The 22,565-nt window shown below is 37.5% G+C and overlaps 1 protein-coding gene across 10 annotated transcripts in view; it reads left to right on the forward strand.

Moving 5' to 3' along the window:
- Nucleotides 1-22,565, forward strand: part of MLLT10 (MLLT10 histone lysine methyltransferase DOT1L cofactor) — a 213,373-nt gene that overhangs the window by 105,787 nt on the left and 85,021 nt on the right. For all 10 annotated transcript variants that reach the window (XR_009053102.1, XM_057730775.1, XM_057730780.1 and 7 more), the window contains one exon: nt 11,266-11,361. Coding sequence is in view for 9 of the 10 variants with exons in the window: in XM_057730775.1 (XP_057586758.1) it covers nt 11,266-11,361 (96 nt within the window). In the remaining variant the exon portion in view is untranslated. The remainder of the gene's footprint in view (nt 1-11,265; nt 11,362-22,565) is intronic.

Raw genomic sequence — 22,565 nt, forward strand, 5'->3', positions numbered from 1 at the left:
AATTAATACCATTTATTTTATTTTTTTATTTTAAATTTATTTATTTATTGGCTGTGTTGGGTCTTCATTGCTGCACACAGGCTTTCTTTAGTTGCAGTGAGCAGGGGCTACTCTTCATTGTGGTGCATGGGCTCTTCATTGCAGTGGCTTCTCTGAGCACGGGCTCTAGGCGCGTGGGCTCAGTGGTTGTGGCTCATGAGCTCTAAAGCACAGGCTCAGTAGTTCTGGCACATGGGCTTAGTTACTCCATGGCAAGCGGGATCTTCCTGGAGCAGGGATCGAACCCATGTCCCCTGCATTGGCAGGCAGATTCTTAACCACTGTGCCACCTGGGAAGTCCCGTGATTTACAATTTTTAAAGTTTATACTCTACTTATAAAATATTGGCTATATTCCCTGTATTGTACGATATATCCTTGTAACCTGGAGGAGGTTTTAGCAGCCACCTCCTCAGTTCTTCCTCATCATCAGGTAATAAAATGAAGGACCATTTACTGCTTGATTGACCATACAATTTGCTCAGTATGTTTGGTAGTCATTCCCACAGACTTCCCTCAAATCCCATTAATTGGCCCTTGAGACCCTTAATCTTCCTCTTCCAGAAAGCCATGTCTCTAACAGCATCACAATTCTTATTATCAAACTGTCAAGAACTGTGAAAGAGGTCTGTGGTTTTACCCTATTTATAAGGTGACTAGTTAGGAGACGAGAATTCTGGGTCAGAGATGAAGTATAATTTATTACTTAAAGCAATAGAAGTAGCCAAAATATCAATATTTTTGCACTGTTACCCCAAGACCCAGTTTCCATAGGGCACTGCAAAGAGGGCCAGATCACATCTGTTCATGTAGTGTGTTGCATTGCAGTAGAGGAACTCTGAGCTTAGGGCACCTGAATCTTTTGTAATAGACAGTAAGCGTGGCTGCCCTTTGCTCCTAAAGTACAAATTCTGTCTTCTAAGTCTGATCATTATACAAACAGTCTTGAAAAGATAGTTTAGAATGACGGTAAGTCATTGCCTCATTCGCAAAATGTATAGAAACAGTAGAGACTCAGGTAAGAATTTTCTCCTAACATATGACAATCCTCAGATTATGAGGATTAACACAATGTTTATTTTTCATTCACAGCTAAGTCCAAAACAGATGCTCTTGATTGGTAGACAGCTTTCTATAAGCCATGAATCAGGAATTTAGTTTCCTTCCATCTTGTGACTTGGCCTTCTTCTCAGTGTTGCTTCTGTGGCTGCCGTGTTCACTTAATCTCTGGAAGAGGAAGGAGTATGGACACTCAATACTTGGGGCTATTAAGGACCAGGCCTAGAGGTGACACACATCATTTTTCATTCAGATTGCATTTGACTTGAACCCAGTTAAATGCCACACTGAACTGCAAAAGGAAACTGGGAAATGTCTAGTTATACTCTGAATAAGAAAAAGAAATGGCTTTGGTGAATAGCTAACTATCTCTCCCTCCTTTTAGCTCATTCTTTTTGTTAAGCCATATGTAATTGTTAAAAATTCAAACAAGGCAAAGCATTTTAAAAAATGCAGGTTAATTAAAAAAAAAATGCAGGTTAACTCTAGAATCCACCATCCAGAGATACCCATTGTTACTACTAAGTAAATTTTTATGTATATTTATATATTTGTAACTATATATAAAAATCTATCCAGATTTTTATATATAGATAGATAATAGATTTAAAAAAATAGATGGTTAGAGCAATAAAAAATATTAAAATGATGTAATACTGTTAATTTTTTTAATATTAAAGTTAGGTTTACTTGGCTATATAGAAGAAAAAGAAAGTGAAGCAAAATAGATAACATTGAACTTCATATAAAATTTCCTTACCCCAAGAGATATTATTTCCTTAAATTTATACCTTTAATAGTAGAAATTACAAAAACAAACAAAAAACGTTGAGAGGTAAGATTGTCTTTCCAGTTCAGATGCTTTTAGCTGTAACAGAATACTGGTAAAACAGTAGGAAACTTACTGTTTCGAGTAAGATGTTCAGAGGCTTTTCTAAGATTTGTTAAGAGTAGCAGGTTCAGTGGTGGCAGGGTATTATTGTCTTTCTTGTGGTTCTCTTGGCTTTTTCTAGGCATGGTTGTCAGGTCACTGCACTTGTTCCAAGCGTCATGGCCTAACATTTGAGCATCTGGAGGCAGGAAGGGAGTACTTTTTTACAAGTGAGAACATTCCCAGCCATCTCACAGAAAATTACACCTTTTGTTTTATTATCCAGACCTAAATCTTTCCCAGACCTAAGGTAGTCAGTGGCTAGGGATTGTAGATTTATCTAAATTGACTTAGATACACCATGTTCACCTCTAGGCTGGAGTCTAAGGATGCGAGATGGTGATTAGCCAAAGAATACCAGACTTTGTCTACAAGGAAGGGATTTATGTGTAATTACTATTTGGTGGCAAACTATTTTGTTTTAACTACATGCTTCAAAATCTACATTGAGCTCCTGCTATGATAGGCTAACAGCATCCCCATACTCTTCTCATTTCCTGCCATCCGGTTTGTTTTTAAAGTTCTTTATGTTATATTTTTCAGGTCTTGAGACGTTCTCTTCTGTAAACACAATCCTCTTGTTCTGTATTTTTTGAAAAATACTCAGACTGTGACAGGTCTTAGTTGTGGCACACGGGAACTTTGTTGCGGCATGTGGGATCTTTTAATTGTGGCATGCATACTCCTTAGTTGTGGCATGCATGCAAGATCTAGTTCTCTGACCAGGGATTGAACCCTGAGTCCCCTGCATTGGGAGCACAGAGTCTTACCCACTGGACCATCAGGGAAGTCCCCTTTGTTCTGTATTTAATTTAAATTTGTTAGGTGGTGACTGTCAGTCCTTTTACCACAGCGTCTCCATTGAGTTCTTTATATCATCTCTTAAATTGGCAGAACTTTATTGTTCAGTTAGTTTTTTCAAGAATAAGTTCTTCAGACCTGTATTCTGTGAGTTTGTTCATAATGGAAAGTATTTCCTTCTTGTCCTCATTTTTGAATTGTATCTTGGCTGTGTATAATATCATTAGGTTACACTTTCTTTCACGAATTCAAGCAGTATTGCTGTGGGAAGGACCAGGGACAGTTCCACCCTTCTGACCCCCTTTGCAGTCTACTAAGTTTAACTACAGTAAGTCTTGCTGTTGAACATTCTGTAACTGAATTTTTCAGAATGTGTTTTTTCCAGTTTTTATTTTGTGGGCTCTTATGTTTGAATACGTCTTCTGTTCTCCATTCATTGGATTCTCTACTTTAAGGACACTAGTTATACTTATGTTTGATTATCTTTGTTTTATGTAGCTATAAGTTCCTCTCTAATGCCCCTCCCCCCCTTCTTTTTTTGGCCACACTGCGTGGCTTGTGGGATCTTAGTTCCCTGACCAGAGATCGAACCCGGGCCACAACAGTGAAAGCTCCCAGTCTTAACCATTGGACTGCCAGAGAATTCCCTGTAACCAGTTTAATATCTTTTGATTTTTTTATATAAATTTATTTATTTATTGGCTGTATTGGGTCTTTGATGTGCATGGGCTTCTGGCTCCTCTTGTTGCGGAGCATGGGCTCTAGGCATGTGGGCTTCAGTAGTTTTGCCACGTGGGCTCTATCGTTGTGCCTCATGGGCTTTAGAGCACAGGCTCAGCAGTTATGGCACGTGGGCTTAGTTGCTCTGTGGCATGTGGAACCTTTTTGGACCAGGGATTGAACCCGAGTTCCCTGCATTGGCAGGCAAATTCTTAACCACTGTGCCACCAGGGAAGTCCTTTGAGGCTCTTTTTTAGATATTTGCTCCACTACAGGTAATTTCTTGAATCTCTTCTCACCATTTTTGAGACTAGGGTTTGAGGGCTAAGTATTTTGCTGCTTTCTGATGCCAGAGGGAATAGCAAGCATGCAGTAGTGTAAAAGCTCAGCTGGGGCACTATGTAGCTTTTGGTAAAATCCCAGGCTCAGCTCTCTTTTCTAATTCTTTTTTAATTAGTTAGTTAATTAATCAGTTAATTTGGTTGTGCCGGGTCATAATTGTGACACGCGGGCTCTTTATTTGTGGTTTGAGGCCTCCTTAGTTGTGGCATGTGAACTGTTAGTTGTGGCTTGCATGTGGGATCTAGTTCCCTGACTAGGGAACGGGCCTGGACCCCCTGCATTGGGAGCTTGGAGTCTTAACCACTGTGCCACCAGGGAAGTCCTCTAATTCTTGATTAAATGTCTTATGCTAGATGTTAATCTCTTAGGGGTATCTCACACAGTTAAGAATATCCTCTGATTTCACATAATTCATTCCTAGCCTAGATCCCTTACTTTCAACGAGTCAGTACTCTCCCTTCCCCTAGTTTTTCCTGTTTCTGCCCTGAAGCCTGCACTACTCTTTAGGCAGAGAAAGAACAAACTAAGTAGTCAGGAAAACAAAAAGAAAATATTGCTTCTCTGAAGCTTTGGTGTTTTTGGTGATATTCTCAGAATTTTAGCTGATTGGAAGCAGGATTATTAATAGTTTAATTTGGTAGTTCAGTCCAGGGAAATTTCTGCTCTGTTTCTAAAGTCTTCTATTTCACTGCTTACTTGCCGGTTTTTATTTTGTTATTTATTTATTTGGCTGCATTGGGTCTTTGTTGCTGTGCAGGTTTTCTCTAGTTGCAGTGAGCGGGGGCTACTCTTTGTTGCAGTGTGCAGGCTTCTTGTTGTGGTGGCTTCTCTTACTGTGGAGCACAGGGTGTAGGTGAATGGGCTTCAGTAGTTGCGGTGTGTGGGCTCAGTAGTTGTGGCTTGCAGGCTCTAGAGCCCAGGCTCAGTAGTTGTGGCACATGGGCTTAGTTGTCCAGGCATGTGAGATCTTCCCGACCTGGGGCTCAAACCTGTGTCCCCTGCGTTGGCAGGCAGATTCTTAACCACTGCACTACTAGGGAAGCCCTGCCAGTTTTTATTTAATGCATTATTATCTGCCTCTGCCACTCCCCCAGTTTTGGTTCCTGTTTGCTTTGTTGTTTTCACTGGTTTTTGTTTGTTTGATTTTGAGTCATTAACATTGGAACAGTTTGATGTGATTTGAAGTCACCATTTTAAGCATTGGGAGTTATTGAATGTAGATACTCTCTCCTTAATAGAAATTTGATTTCTAATATTGGGCTTCCTAATGAACTCTTTTTCATGCTTAGTGATAATGAATTTCTTTTCTACATATGAGCAAATCTTTGTGGATAATTTAGAATTTTTCTGGGGAAGTAACCTTAAGCCCAATATTGCATTCGTTTTAGAATTCACTTTCTAATATACTCCAGACATTTCTACCAGTGTTCAGTGATTGCATGTGTACTTTTCAAACTCTGAAATATAATTCATCTGTGTCTGAAGACATGAACTTATTTCAAGTGTTGTCTCTATTGTACTTTAGCTTTACTTTCACACTTTCTTTACCATTTCCAGTTTGAACATTGGAAACATTGGATATCTCTTAGTTGTTTATCTTGCTCTAAGCTTAAGTTAAAAAATCCTGTGTTGTCCCTAGCTTCTACAGGGAAAATAGTTCATTCTGGAGCTGAAGTTACTTTAAAATGAAAACATTTCCTTTCCTTTCTTTTTATATTTTTCTTCTTTTCCCTACTCTTTCAAATTTCCATTTTATAATTTGTCATCATGGGTACCTTACCTGTTTTTTAAGGTTTCAGCTAAGTTGCTTGGGAGGTGTATATAAAAATCTGTTTTGTGCTTGTTTAAGCCATTCCTTTCTGATCTCTAAAAATTGATCCTTACAGGGCTGTTTCAAGGGTTAAATGAGATAATATATATATATATTTGTAAATTATAAATTGCTATAATTCTGATTATTTTTATTGTTAATAATACTAATATATTTAGGAGTGATACCGGTTGTCCTGACCTATGGTTTTATGTAAAAATACTCAGTATTTGTTTATTTCCTCTGGTTGTTATTCTCTTTTTGCATAAAATTCATTCACTTATTTGTTAAATTTTTTATGGACAAATACAGTTGATATACAGTATTATATTAGTTTTGGGTGTACTATAGAGTGATTTGATACTTACATACATTATGAAAAGATTGCCATAATAAGTCTAGTAACCATCCATCCCCATACAAAGTTCTTTTTTTCCCCCTTAAAAAAATTTACTTATTTTTTTTACTTGGCTGCATGGTCACAGTTGCAGCACGCGGGATCTTCGTTGTGGCACGTGGGATCTTCATTGAGGCAAGTGGGCTCTTAGTTGTGGTGTGTGGGTTTCTCTCTAGTTGTGGCACATGGTCTTCAGAGCATGCAGGCTCGGTAGTTGTGGCACGTGGGCTTAGTTGCTCTGTGGCATGTGGGATCTTAGTTTCCTGACCAGGGATCGAACCTGCGCCGCCTGCATTGGAAGGCAAATTCTCAACCACTGGACCACCAGGGAAATCCCCCCACATACAGAGTCCTTAACAATGTTATTGGTCATATTCCTTATGGTGTATTTTTTACCCCCTTTGCTTACTTATTTTATAACTGGAAGTTTTTTCTCCTCCACCCTGCTCAGTTTGTTCTCTGCATCAGAGTCTGTTTTCGTTTCAGTTGGTTTTTTTTAATTTTATTTTTTTTTATTTTTTAATTTTTAAAATATTTATTTATTTATTTATTGGCTGCATTGGGTCTTCATTGCTGTATTCGGGCTTTCCCTAGTTGCAGCGAGCAGGGGCTACTCTTCGTTGTGGTGCAGAGGCTTCTCAGTGAGGTGGCTTCTCTTGTTGCAGAGCATGGGTTCTAGGCATGCAGCTTTCAGTAGTTGTGGCACGTGGGCTCAGTAGTTGTGGCTCACGGGCTTAGTTGCTCTGTGACTTGTGGAATCTTCCTGGACCAGGGTTCAAACCCGTGTCCCCTGCATTGGCAGGCGGATTCTTAACCACTGAGCCACCAGGGAAGTCCTGTTTTGTTATTTAGGTTCCACATAAAAGTAAGGTCATATGGTATTTGTCTTTCTTTGTCTGACATTTAACTTAGCATAATACTATCTAAATCCTTCCATATAAAATGGCAAGATTTCATTTTTGTAATGGCTGAGTAATATTACACACACGCACACACACTGCATCTTCTTTATCCGTTTATCTACTGATGGCCACTTATATTGCTTCCATATCTTGGTTGTTGCAAATAATGCTGCAGTGAACATTGTGCATATATCTTTTTAAATTAGTGTTTTTTATTCTCTTTGGGTAAATACCCAGAAGTGAAATTGCTGGATCATATGGTAATTCTATTTTTAATTTCTTGAGGAATCTTCACATTGTTTTCCATAGTGACTGCACTAATTTGCAGTCCCACCAATAATTCACAAGGATTCTTCTTTCTCTGCATCCTTGCCGACACTTGTTATTTGTTGTCTTTTTGATGATAGCCATTCGACAGGTGTGAGGTGGTATCTCATTGTGGTTTTGATTTGCATTTCCCTGATGATTAGTGATGTTGAGCACCTTTTCGTGTGTCTCTTGGCCATCTGTATGTCTTCTTTGGAAAAATGTCTATTCAGGTCCTCTGCTCAGTTTTTAATTGGGTTGTTAAGTTGTTTGAGTTCTTTGTATATTTTGGATATTAATCCCTTATCAGATATATTGTTTACAAGTATCTTGTCCCATTCAGTAGGTGGCCTTTTCATTTTGTTGCTGATTTGCTTCACTGTGCAAAAGCTTTTCATTCTCAATTTGATGTAGTCCCATTTGTTTATTTTTGCTTTTGCTTCCCTTGCCTGAAGAGACATATTTGGAAAGACTCTGCTAAGACCAGTGTCAGAAAGTATATTGCCCATGTTTTCTTCTAGTTTTATGGGGTCTTCTATTTAAGTCATTTAGAGTTTACTTTTTGTATATAGTGTGAGAAAATAGTCTAGTTTGAATCTTTTACATGTAGCTGTCCAGTTTTTACAGCATTGTTTTTTGAAGAGGCTGTCTTTTCCCCATTGTATATTCCTGCCTCCTTTGTTGTAGATTAATTGACCATATAGGCATGGGTTTATTTCTGGACTCTGTTCTGTTCCATTGATCTGTGTGTCTGTTTTTGTGCTAGTACCATACTGTTTTGATTACCATAGCATTGTAGTATAGTTTGAAATCAGGGCCCGTGATGCCTCCAGCTTTGTTCTCCTTTCTCAAATTTCTTTGGCTCCTTGTGTAAAATTTTAAAGCAAAATTCATATCATATTATTAATTAATTAATTAATTTTTATTGGCTGTGTTGGGTCTTTTTTGCTGTGCGCAAGCTTTCTGTAGTTGTGGAGAGCGGGGGCTACTTTTCATTGTGGTGCACAGGCTTCTCATTGCAGAGCACGGCTCTAGGCTCACAGGCTCAATAGTTGCAGAGCGTGGGCTCATTAGTTGTGGCTTGTGGGCCCTAGAGCACAGGCTCAGTAGTTGTGGCACATGGGCTTAGTTGCTCTGAGGCATGTGGGATCTTCCTGGACCAGGGATTGAACCCGTGTACCCTGCATTCGCAGGTGGATTCTTAACCACTGTGCTACCAGGGAAGCTCAAAATTCATATCATATTAACCATTTTCCCAAATCTTTAAATACTCCTTCAGAACATGCTTTTTAAATGGTCATTACAGGGTTGTATAGTAATTTTTTTTTTTAAGCACACCTGTGTTGTTGGACATTCAGATTGTTTTCACGTTTTTTCTTACTGCAAATAGTAGCATGATAAGCTGTATTTAAACCTTCTTTCAGTTCCTAGACATGAAATTACTAGGTCAGATGATGTATTTATGGTTCCTAACTCTTACATTTAAAACGATCCTTTGCATATTTACATTCTCTCAAGTAATATATGCAAGTGCTCATTTCACTGTAACCTGGGCAACATTGGGTCTTGTCATTAAAAACAAAAACCCAACGGTTCTAATCACTAGGTAATAGAAAAATGTTACCTTAGTTCTTCAGTAGTTGGGTTGCACATTCTTTATTATTGTTGTTTAGTGACTCTTTGTTTCATTTTTAGATTGCCCTTTGTACATTGTCTTATGGCATATATATTTTTTCTTACTGATTTATAAAAAATTTAAACAGCACTAAAACACAGAACACGTTAACTTCACTCATTTCTCAGTTTGTTTTTAGCTTTTTAATGGTTTTTAAATTGAGGTAGAAGTATTTTGAATTTGAATAACTAAAACTGCCTTTTCCACATCTGAGTTTTTACTGAATTTTTACACTTAGAAAAATTTTTCCTTTTTTAAAGTTTTAAGAAATATTTTCTTTAACCTCTTACATTATTTTAATTTTTATTTAACTCTTTAAAATAATCAATTTGGATTTTGTCTTATTTTGTGTAAGATACTTTCCCCTAAATTGTTAATCAGTCTTTCTAGTACCATTCTTAAATAATTTCAGTCTTTCCTTGCTAATTTGGAATCCCATCTTTGTCATATGCTAAATATTTATGTTTAATTGAATATTTTCCTGGAATTTCCTTTTGTTCTATTATTCTAGTGAATTCAGCCTGTCTCTTTAATGTGAAAGTCATTAGACCTCATTGATTCATACTTTACAGGCAAATAAATATTGTGAATATAGTCTATTAACAGTCTCTTCCACTGAGCATTTGCAGTTCTCATCTCAGGATATATTTCTTGGTGTATTACAAAGGACTGAAGTTCTGTATTATTCCATGATAACTTACATATACTTACATTTTCATACATTTACACATGCATACTTTACTTTTTACTGTCGTGTGCTTTTCAAGATAGTAGAGATTGTTTATCTTGTTGTTATTCAGACTGTACGTGATGACATCTTATTACAAAGAATCGGAGGCATGATTCCTTATGATATTGTGATCTGTCACAGTTAAAATAACTTCATAGTAAAAAAGCTTCCTAAAACATCTGAATAAAAACTATTTTACATTTTCTTTTGCTAAAGTATTAACATGCAGTCAAGAGATATCTAATGTACTTAAATCAGGAATTAGAAGCAGAAAGTGGCAGTATTCTTGAGTATTATAGTAAAACATCTATCCTTAATTTTATGGTTTTTCTGCTGGTATGTAATCTCCTTTTAGGGCAGGGCTAGTAATATTATTTTTTCATGCCTTGAATATATTAAGTACTCCAAATGGTTAAACTTATGTACTATGAGAAATAAGTTGAATTAACTCTTTAAATAGTAGTAAACTTCACATGCAATACTGACTCTGACCGACTGATTCAAACATTTGAAAACAATTTTGTTAAAATTTTTTGACGTTAAATAAAGTTGTGTTCCTAATATGTAATTAATTTCTTATTAATTGAATTCCTTTTTTATATTTCAATTCATCAGTTTTAGCAGAGAGAACTAATTCATCTATTTTCTGATTAAACCTCAGAAAGAATTTCTTGCCTGAGTTTCTGTTTTGTAGCTTGTGGGCCATAGAATTAAATTTATGGTGATGGAGAATCCAACACCATTATGATGTGATAGTGCATGTCAAAGTGCTGTGTAAATTTTAAAGTGCTGTTTATGAAATGTACACAATAGCATTTGGTGTTTTTAACAGAGCAAAATTAGAGCAAAATTAGTTTGTCAGATGTAATAGTTGTCAGATGTAAATGTAGCAAATGATAGACTTTAGTTTTTTTTTGTTTTTATAAATTTATTCATTTATTGGCTGCATTGGGTCTTCGTGGCTGCACACGGGCTTTCTCTAGTTGCAGCGAGCACAAGCTACTTTTCTTTGTGGTGCGTGGGCTCCTCATTGTGCTGGCTTCTCGTTGCAGAGCATGAGCTCTAGGCGCGTGGGCCTCAGTAGTTGCAGCACACGGGCTGACAGGCTCTAGAGCGTAGACTCGTTAGTTGTGGTGCACGTGCTTAGTTGTTCCATGGCATGTGGGATCTTCCTGGAGCAGGGATTGAACCCGTGTCCCCTGCATTGGCAGGTGGATTTTTAACCACTGTGCCACCTAGGAAGTCCCTAGACTTTAGTTGTTTATATTTTAGGTTGGCCAAGGATAAGGGAACTAAAGTCACCTTAAAATAACTTATACTAGTATTACTGTGTATTTTAATATATAGTAATATATATAGTAATACCATAAGTGTATTACTAGTATTGTTTATCTATAAAATAATATGATCATGGTCAGTAGTGATTTTGTTATTTTTGACAAGTGTTTGTTAACATTATGAATTAAACACAATTATAAAGAAATCTTATCTTTATTGTATATATGTGGGTTATGATTTAAATTTAAATTGGATTTTACTTCTGTTCACTTTTAGAAATATAAAGAAAAGGACAAACACAAACAAAAACACAAGAAGCAGCCAGAACCATCACCTGCATTGGTTCCTTCCTTGACTGTTACAACAGAAAAAGTAAGTTATAAGTGTCATATTTTGTTTTACATAATAACTAGTTATGTGCTGACTTTTACCTTTTAGCTAGTTGTGTGCTGAATTTTGAAAATACTTGAGAAAATGTCCTGGTTCCTTCTAACCGTTTCCACCTCTCTAACTGTACATCAGGCACTTTAGGTTTCCCATTTTTAGTCCTTCATTCTACCTTCTGTTTATTCTATGCTTATTTCTGAAAAAGGTTCAGTGAGGGTAACAATTGGGAAGAATCACTGAGATGTAGACTTTGGGCTGTGCAATGGGCTTTGTCCACCTGTGATTTTGAATTCTGGCTTCACCACTTACAGACCAAGCTCTTAGGTTGATTAACCTCTTTGTAACTCAATTTCATCATTCCTTAAAGTAGGGGAGATAATTGTTGTAATTGAATGAGGTAATGCATATAAAGCAGTTAAAACAATGTCTGGTTCATAGTAAGTATTACTTAGTAAATGTTAAATATTAAGATTATTATCATGTGATTAACAAGAAAACAAGATTATTATCATGTAGTTAACAAGAAAACAAGTGGACAGGAACAGGAGGCTGGGACAGAGTAAGACAGGGAGGTTGGGGGGCAGGGGCGCATGCAGTAGAAGGAGAGGCCAGGGTGAGAGGCCAGTCACATAGGGCTGTATAAGCCAGTGGAAGGACTTAGTTTTTAGTCTGAGTGAAAAGGTAGCCATTAGAGAGTTCTGATCTGAAATGTAACATGGTATTACTTAGGTTTTGTGAGAACCTGTGGCTGCTTTGTTGTAGACGGACTATAGAGAGTCAAGAATGAAAGGGAGGCCATTAGGAGGTTATTGCAATAATCCAGAAAGGGATGGTGGTGCTGCTGGAGGGTGGTGAGAAGTGATCAGATTCTGAATACATGTAAAAGTAGAACCCAAGTAACTTTCTTATAGATAAGATGAGAGATGTAAGAGAAAGAGGATCCAAAGATGATTCCAAAGATTTTAGCCCACATAACTAGAAGCAGTGGAACTGCTGTTGACAAAGATGTGAAAGACTATGGGTGTGGTAGTTTGAAGGGAAGATGAGGGATTCAGTGTGGGGTATGGTATTTGTCGTCGTCGTCTTTTTTTTTCTAATTTTATTGAAGTATAGTTGATTCATAACATTGTGTTAATTTTTTCTGTGGAGCACAGTAACTTAGCCAGACATATATACGTATTCTTTTTCATATTCTTTTCCATTATGGTTTATCACAGGATATTGAATAGAGTTCCCTCTGCTCTACAGTAGGACGTTGTTATTTATCCATCCTATATATAATAATTTGCATTTACTAATCTCAAACTCCCAATTCTTTCCTCCCCCATGATAGCCACAGGTGTGTTCCCTGTGTCTGTGAGTCTGTTTCTGTTTTGTGGATACATTTATTTGTGTCATATTTTAGATTCCACATAAGTGATATCATCTGGTATTTGATAAATGATATCATCTGGTGTTTGTCTTTCTCTTTACGACTTTCTTTGCTTAGTATGTAATCTCTAGGTCCATCCATGTTGCATGTTGTTCCAAATGGCATTATTTCATTCTTTTTAATGGCTGGGTAATATTCCTGTGTGTGTGTGTGTGTGTGTGTGTGTAGGGTTGGCCAAAAAGTTCATTCAGGTTTTCCATTCCCAGAAAACCTGAGTGGACTTTTTGACCAACCCCCTATATACCACGTTTTTAGTCCGTTCATCTGTTGATGGACATTTAGGTTACTTCCAAGTCTTGGCTATTGTAAATAGTGCTGCTGTGAATATAGGGGTGCATATATCTATTCTAATTACAGTTTTGTCTGGGTATATGCCCAAGAGTAGGATTGCTGAATCATATGGCAACTCTGCTTTGAGTTTTTTGAAGAACCCCCCTACTGTTTTCCATATTGGCTGCACCAATTTACATTCCCACCAACAGTGTAAGAGGGTTCCCTTTTCTCCACACCTTCTCCAGCATTTGTTACTTTTAGACTTTTTAATGTTGGCCATTCTGACCGGTGTGAGGTGGTGCCTCATTGTGGATTTGATTTGCATTTCTCTAATAATTAGTGATCATGAGCATCTTATGAAAGGTATAGAGGAAGCATATCTGAACATAATAAAAGCTATTGATGACAGACCCACAGCTGATATAATATTCAAAGGTGAAAAGCTGAAAGCATTCCCACTAAAATCTGGAACAAGGCAAGGATGCCCACTCTCACCACTTCTCTTCAACATAGTACTGGAAGTCTAGCCACAGCAATCAGACAAGAAAAACAAATAAAAGGTATTCAAATTTGATACTGCATGTAGAATACCCTGAAGACTCCACACACAAACTGATAAATGAATTTAGCAGATAGCAAAATACAAGATTAACATACAGAAATCAATTGCATTCCTTTACACTAACAGTGAAATATCAGAAAGGGAATGCAAACAAACCCTTTTAAAATTGCTTCCAAAAAAAAAATTCTTAAGAGTAAGCCTCACCAAGGACTTAACATGCTGAGACCTACAAAACATTAATAAAGGAAATTGAAGATGATTCAAAGAAATGGAAAGATATCCCATGCCCTTGGATTGGAAGAATTAATATTGTTAAAATGGCCTTACTACCCAAAGCAATCTATAGAGTTCATGTGATCCCTATCAAATTACCCATGACATTTTTCACAAAACTAGAATCAGTAATTCTAAAATTTATATGGAAACTTTATAAAAGACCCAGAATTGCCAAAGCAGTCCTGAGGAAAAAGGACAAAGCATGAGGTATAACCCTCCCAGACTTCAGATAAGACTACAAAGCTACAGTAATCAAAACAGTGTGGTATTGGCACAAAAAGAGACAAACAGATCAATGGAACAGAATAGAGAGCCCAGAAATAAACTCACAAAGCTATGGACAATCTTTGACAAAGGAGGCAAGAACATACAATGGGGAAAAGACAGTCCCTTCAACAGATGTGTTGGGAAAGTTGGACAGCCACATATAAATCAGTGAAGTTAGAACACACCCTCATACCATGCACAAAAATAAACTCAAAATGGCTTAAAGACTTAAATATAAAGACAAGACACCATGAAACTCCTAGAAGAGAACATAGGCAAAACATTCTCTGACATAAACTGTACCAGTGTTTTTTAGGTCAGTCTCCCAAGGTAGTAGAAATAAAAGCAAAAATAAATAAATGGGACCTAATCAAACTTATAAGCTTTTGCACAGTAAAGGAAACCATAAACAAAATGAGAAGACAACCTACAGACTTGGAGAAAATACTTGCAAATGATGCGACTGACAAGGCTGTCCCCTGGTCGTCCAGTGGTCAAGATTCCATGCTCCCAATGCAGGGGCCTGGGTTTGATCCCTGGTCAGGGAACCAGATCCCACATGCTGCAACTAAAGTTCCCCACACTGCAACAAGGATTCCTTATGCAGCAACAGAGATCCCTTGCAGCTAAGACCTGGCATAGCCAGATAAAGACATAAATATGTAAATATTGAAAAAAAAAAAAGCCAAATCGAAAAATGATCAGTAGACCCAAATAGACAGTTTCCAAAGAAGACATACAGATGGCTAATAGGTACATGAAAAGATATTCATGTTCTATTGTTACCAGAACAAATTACTGCAAATTTAGCAGTGTAAAACAAAATAAACCTATTACCTCACCATTCTGTAGGCTGGAAGTGTGGATGGGTTTCTCAAAGCTGAAATCAAGGTGTTGGATGCCCTGGGTTCTTACCTGGGAGAGTGTGCTTCTGAAATCATTCACATGGTTGAATCTGTGATTGTAGGACTGAGGTGTCCATTTCCTTGCTGGCTGTCAGGGGGGTCCACCCTTAGCTCCTGGGGGCTCTTTTCAGACCTTTCACGTGTCTCTCTCTGTCTCAGAGCCATCAAAGACATGTTGAATCCTCCCTACACTTGGAAACTTTTTGACATCCCTGCTGCTCTGGCCAGAGACAGCTCTCTTCTTTTAATGGTTCACGTGATTAGATTATGCCTACCTGGAAAAATCTGGGATAATTTACCCGTTTTAAAGCCTGTAACCTTAATTATATTAGTGTAGTCCCTTTCATTATGTAACATAGCATGTCACAGGTTTGGGGGATTAGGATGTGGACATCTTGAGGGCTGTTCTGCTTGTGTTAGGGTTTGAGATATTTGTTAGACATCCAGGTAGAAATGTTGATTATCCAGTTGGATATACATAGTTTCACATTGAGGAAAGAGGTCCAGACTTTGGATATAACTTTGGGAGTTATATGCATATAAAGTTATTTAATGCCATGAGAGTGGAGGAGATTACCAGCGGAGGAGTGAGTGCAGGTTGGAGAGGAGAAGAGGCCTTAGGGTGACCAAGGGCCTGCAGTGTTGAAAGATCCTGGAGAAGAGGTGCAACCAGCAAAGAAGACTGAGAAGAAGAGGTCAGACTTTAGGAAGAAAACCAAGAGGGTGTGATATGCTGGAAGCAAATTTAAAGAAAAGGAAGTAAATTGACTGTGTCATCTAATAATGTGAGGACTAGCCATTGTATTTAGTCACATGGTGATCATTAAGAACCTTCACGAGCAGTTTTAATGTACTGGTGGCAGCAAATGGCTGATTAGAATGTGCTTCCGAGAGAATACAAGAAAAGTCAGACAGTATAATGCTGTAAAGAGGAGCAGAGGAGTGATAATTGGTTAAGGAAGTGGAGTTAAGAAAGGGTATTTTTTAAAGGAGAGAAATAGTAGCATGTTTGTGTGTTAGAAGGAATGATCTAATAGAGCGGAGGAAGTAATGATATAGAAGACAAAGGAAAATTGCTAGATTGATGTCCTTAAGAATATGAGAAGGAATGGGATCAACTGTCAAGTAGAAAAGTTGGCTTTAGAAACGGAAGAGAAGGCAAAAGGTAAGGGAATATGTACTGGGTGTAGATGTGGTGGTGGGAATTTGTGGAAAATCTGATAATTTTAGAGTTTCTCAGTGAAGCGAGAACGAAGTTAACAGATGTGAGGATGGGAGAGGAGTGGTAAAGAGATTGGAGCAAAGGAAATGAAATAGTTAACTACAATAATGGGAAAGAAAATTGAATAGAGAAATGTAATATGATTGCTGGGTAGCCACAGGGTTTCACTTGAAGTTCCTAGTCAAGAACTTAATGTGTGACAGTTTGCCTAGCTTTACTTTTCTCCAGTCTTGTAATGAATGTGGGTATAGAGTAGGATTGAATGAGGTCGTTATTTTATAATATGAGTATACTTGAAGGAGTTGAAAGTAAAGGAGATTATAAAGATGAATTATATTTAAGCTCAGTAGGTAGGGAAGTGAGGACAATAGAGGATGAAGGATACTAACAATTAATGGTCAATGAATTGTAGTTCCTAGTGGAATTTAAGGATTGTTGGAGTAGTGGAGAGTGAATTGGAAATATGAGGGGTGGTCAGAGACTAGGATGTATGAAGTAGACATTATCGAAGGGTTGTGGTTATTTAGTAAAGTCAGAGCGTAGAATATGCCTGGGTTCTGAGGGGCAGAAGATAAGATAATGGCAGGAGAGACTGTATAGGAGATTAAATGATGCAGATTTTTAAAGGTCATCTACATGTATATTGATACCTGAGAAATAAAATGGGAGTAGTGTTGGAGACTGACATTAATGTAGGTGCTAAGACACTGAATGGAAAACTTTTTCTAAGGGCAAAGGTAGTCAACATTTTAGGGTTTGTGGGCCACACTGGCTCTGTCTAGTACTCAGCTCTGAGCAGAAATAGCCATAGACAGTTTGTAAACGAACGTGGCATTGTTCCCATGAAACTTTATTATGAACACTGATTTTGAATTTTATGTAATTTTCACATCACGAAGTATTCTTTTGAATTTTTTTTCAGCCATTTAAGGATATTAAAATCATTCTTAGCTCTAGAGCCTTACAAAAATAGGCAGATGACTGGAGGGCTTAGTACTTGTCAAATTCTGCCCTAAGGGATTGATAATAACTCTAACAATAAGACCTAGTGAGTGATAAGGTCTGGTGTTTTGAGTTTTTATACCTGGAGGGCTTTAGAGAGAGAGATTGGAATCAGTGTTGAAGAGCAAGAGAATCCACCCCACTTGCATAGCCAGTGAAACCAGAGTAGGGTAGCCATTACTTGATGTAGCTGTGAGGTAAACAGGATGTTCGGGGTGACCTCAGATTTTGTTAGAGCAAGAATCTGCAGGGCATATTTTGAGAAAAGGTTAAGTTTATTTATTTTAAAATATTTATGTATTTATTTGGCTGCGCCACCTCTTAGTTGCGGCATGTGGGATCTTAGTTGCGGCATGTGGAAAACTTAGTTCCCTGACCTGGGGATCGAACCCTGGCTCCCTTCATTGGGAGTGCAGAGTCTTAACTACTACTGGACCACCAGGGAAGTCGCAAGGTTGAGTTTAATATAGCAGCTTTTCCTGATCGTACTGAGTTCCAGAGAGTACAGTGGAAGGGTTTCAGCTATTGAGGAGCAGGGGGGTGGGGGGGTGGGGGGGGCGGGTGTTGACAAAATGTTCAGAGCTGAGTGGGAAAGAGGCAGGTGAGGATTGACCTGGAGTCTGGGCTTTCTGTTGGTAACTTTTTTTGGTAAAGTCATTAATTAGATTAACCCTCACAGATTTAAGGGCGATAATGTGGTGAGGCCTTGAGTAACTTGAAAGGGGTAGGTAGTGTGGGCTCCTTTTTGACCCTGTGGATGAATAGTAGAGGACTTGAGCCATAGATTCCTTTTAGGAGGACAGAGTTCGTTTACTGTTGGTTCACCACACTCTTTATTATCTTCTGTTGATGGAAACAGGGCTAGGTAAAGGAATGCAAAGCTGAGTTTTATTCTGAGCTTCAAGGCTCCTGGTTAAAATTTGTAGAGCACATTTAAATTGAGAGTCACTGGGAAGTTTAATTCACTGTTGCAATTTTTAAATACCTGTACTACATAGCCAATTTTGATTGCACATTTTTGAACCTTGAATTTGTCATTTCTTATACCTTAAGGCAAAATTCCATTTTGTTTGTTTCTTTATTAACTTAGAATTGACTCTGCTGAGATTAAAATTTTTAATTGCACTTTTTCTGTTTAATTTTTAACCCTTTTAAAAATTATTATTATCATTATTATTTTATTCATTGGCTGTGTTGGGTCTTCGTTGCTGCATGCAGGCTTTCTGTTGTTGCAGAGAGTGGGGGCTACTCTTCATTGCAGTGCACGGGCTTTTTTTTGTGGTGGCTTCTTGTTGCAGAGCACGGGCTCTAGGCACGCAGGCTTCAGTAGTGGCAGCACGTGGGCTCAATAGTTGTGGCTTGCGGGCTCTAGAGTGCAGGCTCAGTAGTTGTGGCGCACGGGCTTAGTTGCTCTGCAGCATGTGGAATCTTCCTGGACCAGGGCTTGAACCCGTGTCCCCTGTGTTGGCATGCGGATTCTTAACCACTGCGCTGCCAGGGAAGCCCTAACCCTTTTTTGACTTAGCATTTTTCAGACTAGAAATTAGCAGCAAGTAAATACCTTGATGTCATGTCAGTGTGGTGTCACTGTAATCCTTTAAACACTGCAGCTATAATTTATCAGTGTAATATTTTCACATAAATCCTTGATAACCATGGTAGTGGACTACTGGTGATACATAGATATTTAAAAGTTACTAGAAACAAAGTAGGATTTTCATATTAATCATTAAGATTGTATATACAAGTGTCTTTCCTGGAAAACATAGCTTGTTGTTTCTGTCATTGGGAGGTTTAGGTTGTTAGGTATAAAAGGATTAGATGGAACAAATGGGATTAGATTCTGCAGAGACTTGAATGCAGGGAATCCTTTAATGTAATACATCAAGCTGAGAAAGCAGAAAAGGAGGCTCACCTTGTGTTTGTAGGACACTGTGGTTGCTTCCCCTGATTTCCTCAATTTGCTCTTTCTGAGTACTTCAGATCTGTTTCCTTCTTTCCATAGTATTATAACAAGAGAATATTGCCAGGATAAGGGAAGAAAGTCTCAGCACTTTACCTTGTGCAGATTTGTTTTGTGTCAGGGTTATTTTTCTGAAAAACATCTCTGGATGACGGCAAGCCATAGTTAAGTTATACTTTCTTATATCTCTTGGCCCTGCAGTATTTTTAGGAGAGGGTAAATGAGGATCTAATTCTAAGTATAACTTTTAAATAACTGTTAAAGTTTACACTATTTTTCTAAGATTCTTTTTTTAAATATTTATTTATTTATTTATGGCTGCATTGGGTCTTTGTTGCTGTGCACAGGCTTTCTCTAGTTGCAGGAAGCAGGGGCTTTTCATTTCAGTGGCTTCTCTTGTTGCAGAGCATGGGCTCTAGGCGTGCGGGCTTCAGTACCTGCAGCACACAGGCTCAGTAGTTGTGGCTCTCAGGCTCTAGAGTGCAGCCTCAGTAGTTGTGGCACATGGGCTTCGTTGTTCCTCAGCATGTGGAATCTTCCTGGATCAGGGCTCGAACTCGTGTCCCCTGTATTGGCAGGCAGATTCTTAACCACTGCGCCACCAGGGAAGTCCTCTAAGACTTTTTGATAGTAGAACAAACGTTTTCCTGTAAAATAGGTTAATTGATTTCTTAATGTTCAATTAAAAATTTTCTGTTTCTTTAAAGATTAACTTTTAAAGAAATCTGTGGTAAAACTTTTAAGTTACTAAGAAATCAAGGTGTAGATTTAGCCACTATGTTTTTAGTAGATGTCAGTCACTTTGTTCTTTTCTTGTATTATTCATCAATACAACACCCTTGAATGCTAATCATCCTTAAATTTTTTTTGGAAACTTAATTTTTAAGGAAATACACACACACACACACATCCTATGATAATAAGAGTATTCAGGACTTGGCTGATATACAGTAAATTGCATATATAAAGTGGAAAATGTGATAAATTTGTGAAATCATTACCACAATGATTAGCAAAAGTTTCCTTGTTAGTCATTATGATCCCCTTCTTGCCTTCCTACCACTTCCCTTGCCTTGGCAACTATTGTTCTCTTTCCTGTCACTGTAGATTAGTTTGAATTTTCTAGAATGTTAAAAATGGAAACATACAGTATTTACATTTCTTTATCTGACTTTTTTTCACTCGCCATAATTACTTTGAGACTCATCCATGTTATGTGTATGAAGAGTTCATTCCTTTTTATTCCTCACTACTATTCTATTGTATGGACATACCATAATTTGTTCTATGCATTTAATAATTGTTGGACATTCAGGTTGTTTCCAGTTTTGGGCTATTAAAATTAAAGCTGCTAGGAACATTGTACAATCTTTGTATGGACATACACTTTAATTTTTCTTGCATAAATACCAAGGAGTAGAATAGCTGGATTACATGGTAGGTATATCCGTAATTATTTAAGACACTGTCAAACTATGCTCCAGAGTGGTTGTACCATTTAACAGTTCTAACAGCAGTGCACAAGAATTCTTGTTCCTCTACATGCTCTGCAATACTTGGTATGATTGGTTGTTTTTAGCCATTCTAGTGGGTATGTATCAGTTTTTCATTGTGGTTTTGATTTGCATTTCCTTATTGGCCTAAATTATGTTAAACATCTTTTCATGTGAATATTTGCCATTTATTTATTTGTTTATTTTTTTGGTGAAGTGTCTGTTTATAACTATCCACCATCTCTCCCTTTTTATTGGTTTGTTTTCTTATTACTGAGTTTTGTCAGACCTTATGTGTTCTGGATGCAGATATTTTTCATGTATGTTTTCTTTTAGAAGTTTTAAATTTTTATGTTTTACATTTAGGTCTATGATCCATTTTGAGTTAATTTTTGTGTATAATGTGAGTTATACATCAAAGTCCACCTATTTGAATATTGTTATTCAGTTTTTCCTGAGCCATTTGTGGGACAGACTGTTCTTTCTCCACTGAATTACTTTTACCCCCATTTGTTGAAAACCAGTTGACCATATATGTATGGGTCTATTTCTGGACTCTATTCTGTTCCATACCGCACAGTCTTGATTACTGTAGCTTTATAATGACCCTTGAGGTCAGATAGGGTCCACCTTCCAACTTTGTTGGAAGTTGTTTGGACTATTCTAGGTTCTCTGCAATTTTTTTAAAGAACTTTTATTGAGATACATTTAACATACAATAAACTACATATATTTAGAGTGTAGAATTTGGTATTTTTTTTCTTATTAGTAATGTATATATGGCAGTCCCAATCTCCCAATTCATTTCCCCCCCAACCCTCCCTGTGCATTTTTATATCAATTTTAGAATTAGATTGTCAATTTGTAGAAATAAAACTGCTGGTATTTTGACCCGAACTGCAGTGAATCTGCAGATCGTTTTGGGGGAGAATTGATATCTTAACAGTATTGTCTTCTGCTCTGTGAACGTGTTTGTGTGTGTGTGTGTAGTGTGTGTGTGTATAATAACATCATCTTTATCCATTCATCTGTCAGTGGACATTTAGGTTGCTTCCATGTCTTGGCTATTGTAAACAGTGCTGCAATAAACATTGGGGTGCATGTATACTTTTGAACCAAGTTTTTCTCCAGATATATGCCCTAAAGTGGGATTGCTGGATCATATGTTAGCACTATTTTTAGTTTTTTAAGGAAGCTCTGTACTGTTTTCCATAGTGGTTGCACCAATTTACATTCCCACTGACAGTGTAGGAGGGTTCCCTTTTCTCCACACCCTTTCCAGCATTTATTATCTGTAGACTTTTGATAGCCATTTTGACTGGTGTGAGGTGATACCTTGTTGTGGTTTTGATTTGCATTTCTCTAATAATTAGTAGTGTTGAGCATCTTTTCATGTGCCTTTTGGCCATCTGTATGTCTTCTTTGGAGAAATGTCTATTTAGGTCTTCTACCCATTTTTTAATTGTGTTGTTTGTTTTTCTGACATTGACTTGTATGAGCTGTTTGTATATTTTGAAATTAAGCCCTTGTTGGTTGCATTGTTTGCAAATATTTTCTTCCAGTCAATAGGTTTCTTTGGTTTTGTTGATGGTTTCCTTTGCTGTGCAGAAGCTTTAGAGTAGGTCCCATTTGTTTATTTTTGCTTTCATTTTTTTTGCATTGGGAGCCTGATCTAAGAAAATATTGTTAGGATTTGTCACAGAATGTTTTGTGTATGTTCCCTTCTAAAAGTCCTATAGTGTCATGTCTTATATTTAGGTCTTTAAACCATTTTGAGTTTATTTTTGTATATGG

The sequence above is a fragment of the Hippopotamus amphibius genome, chromosome 4 (genome assembly GCF_030028045.1).
Source record: "Hippopotamus amphibius kiboko isolate mHipAmp2 chromosome 4, mHipAmp2.hap2, whole genome shotgun sequence".
NCBI lineage: Eukaryota > Metazoa > Chordata > Mammalia > Artiodactyla > Hippopotamidae > Hippopotamus > Hippopotamus amphibius.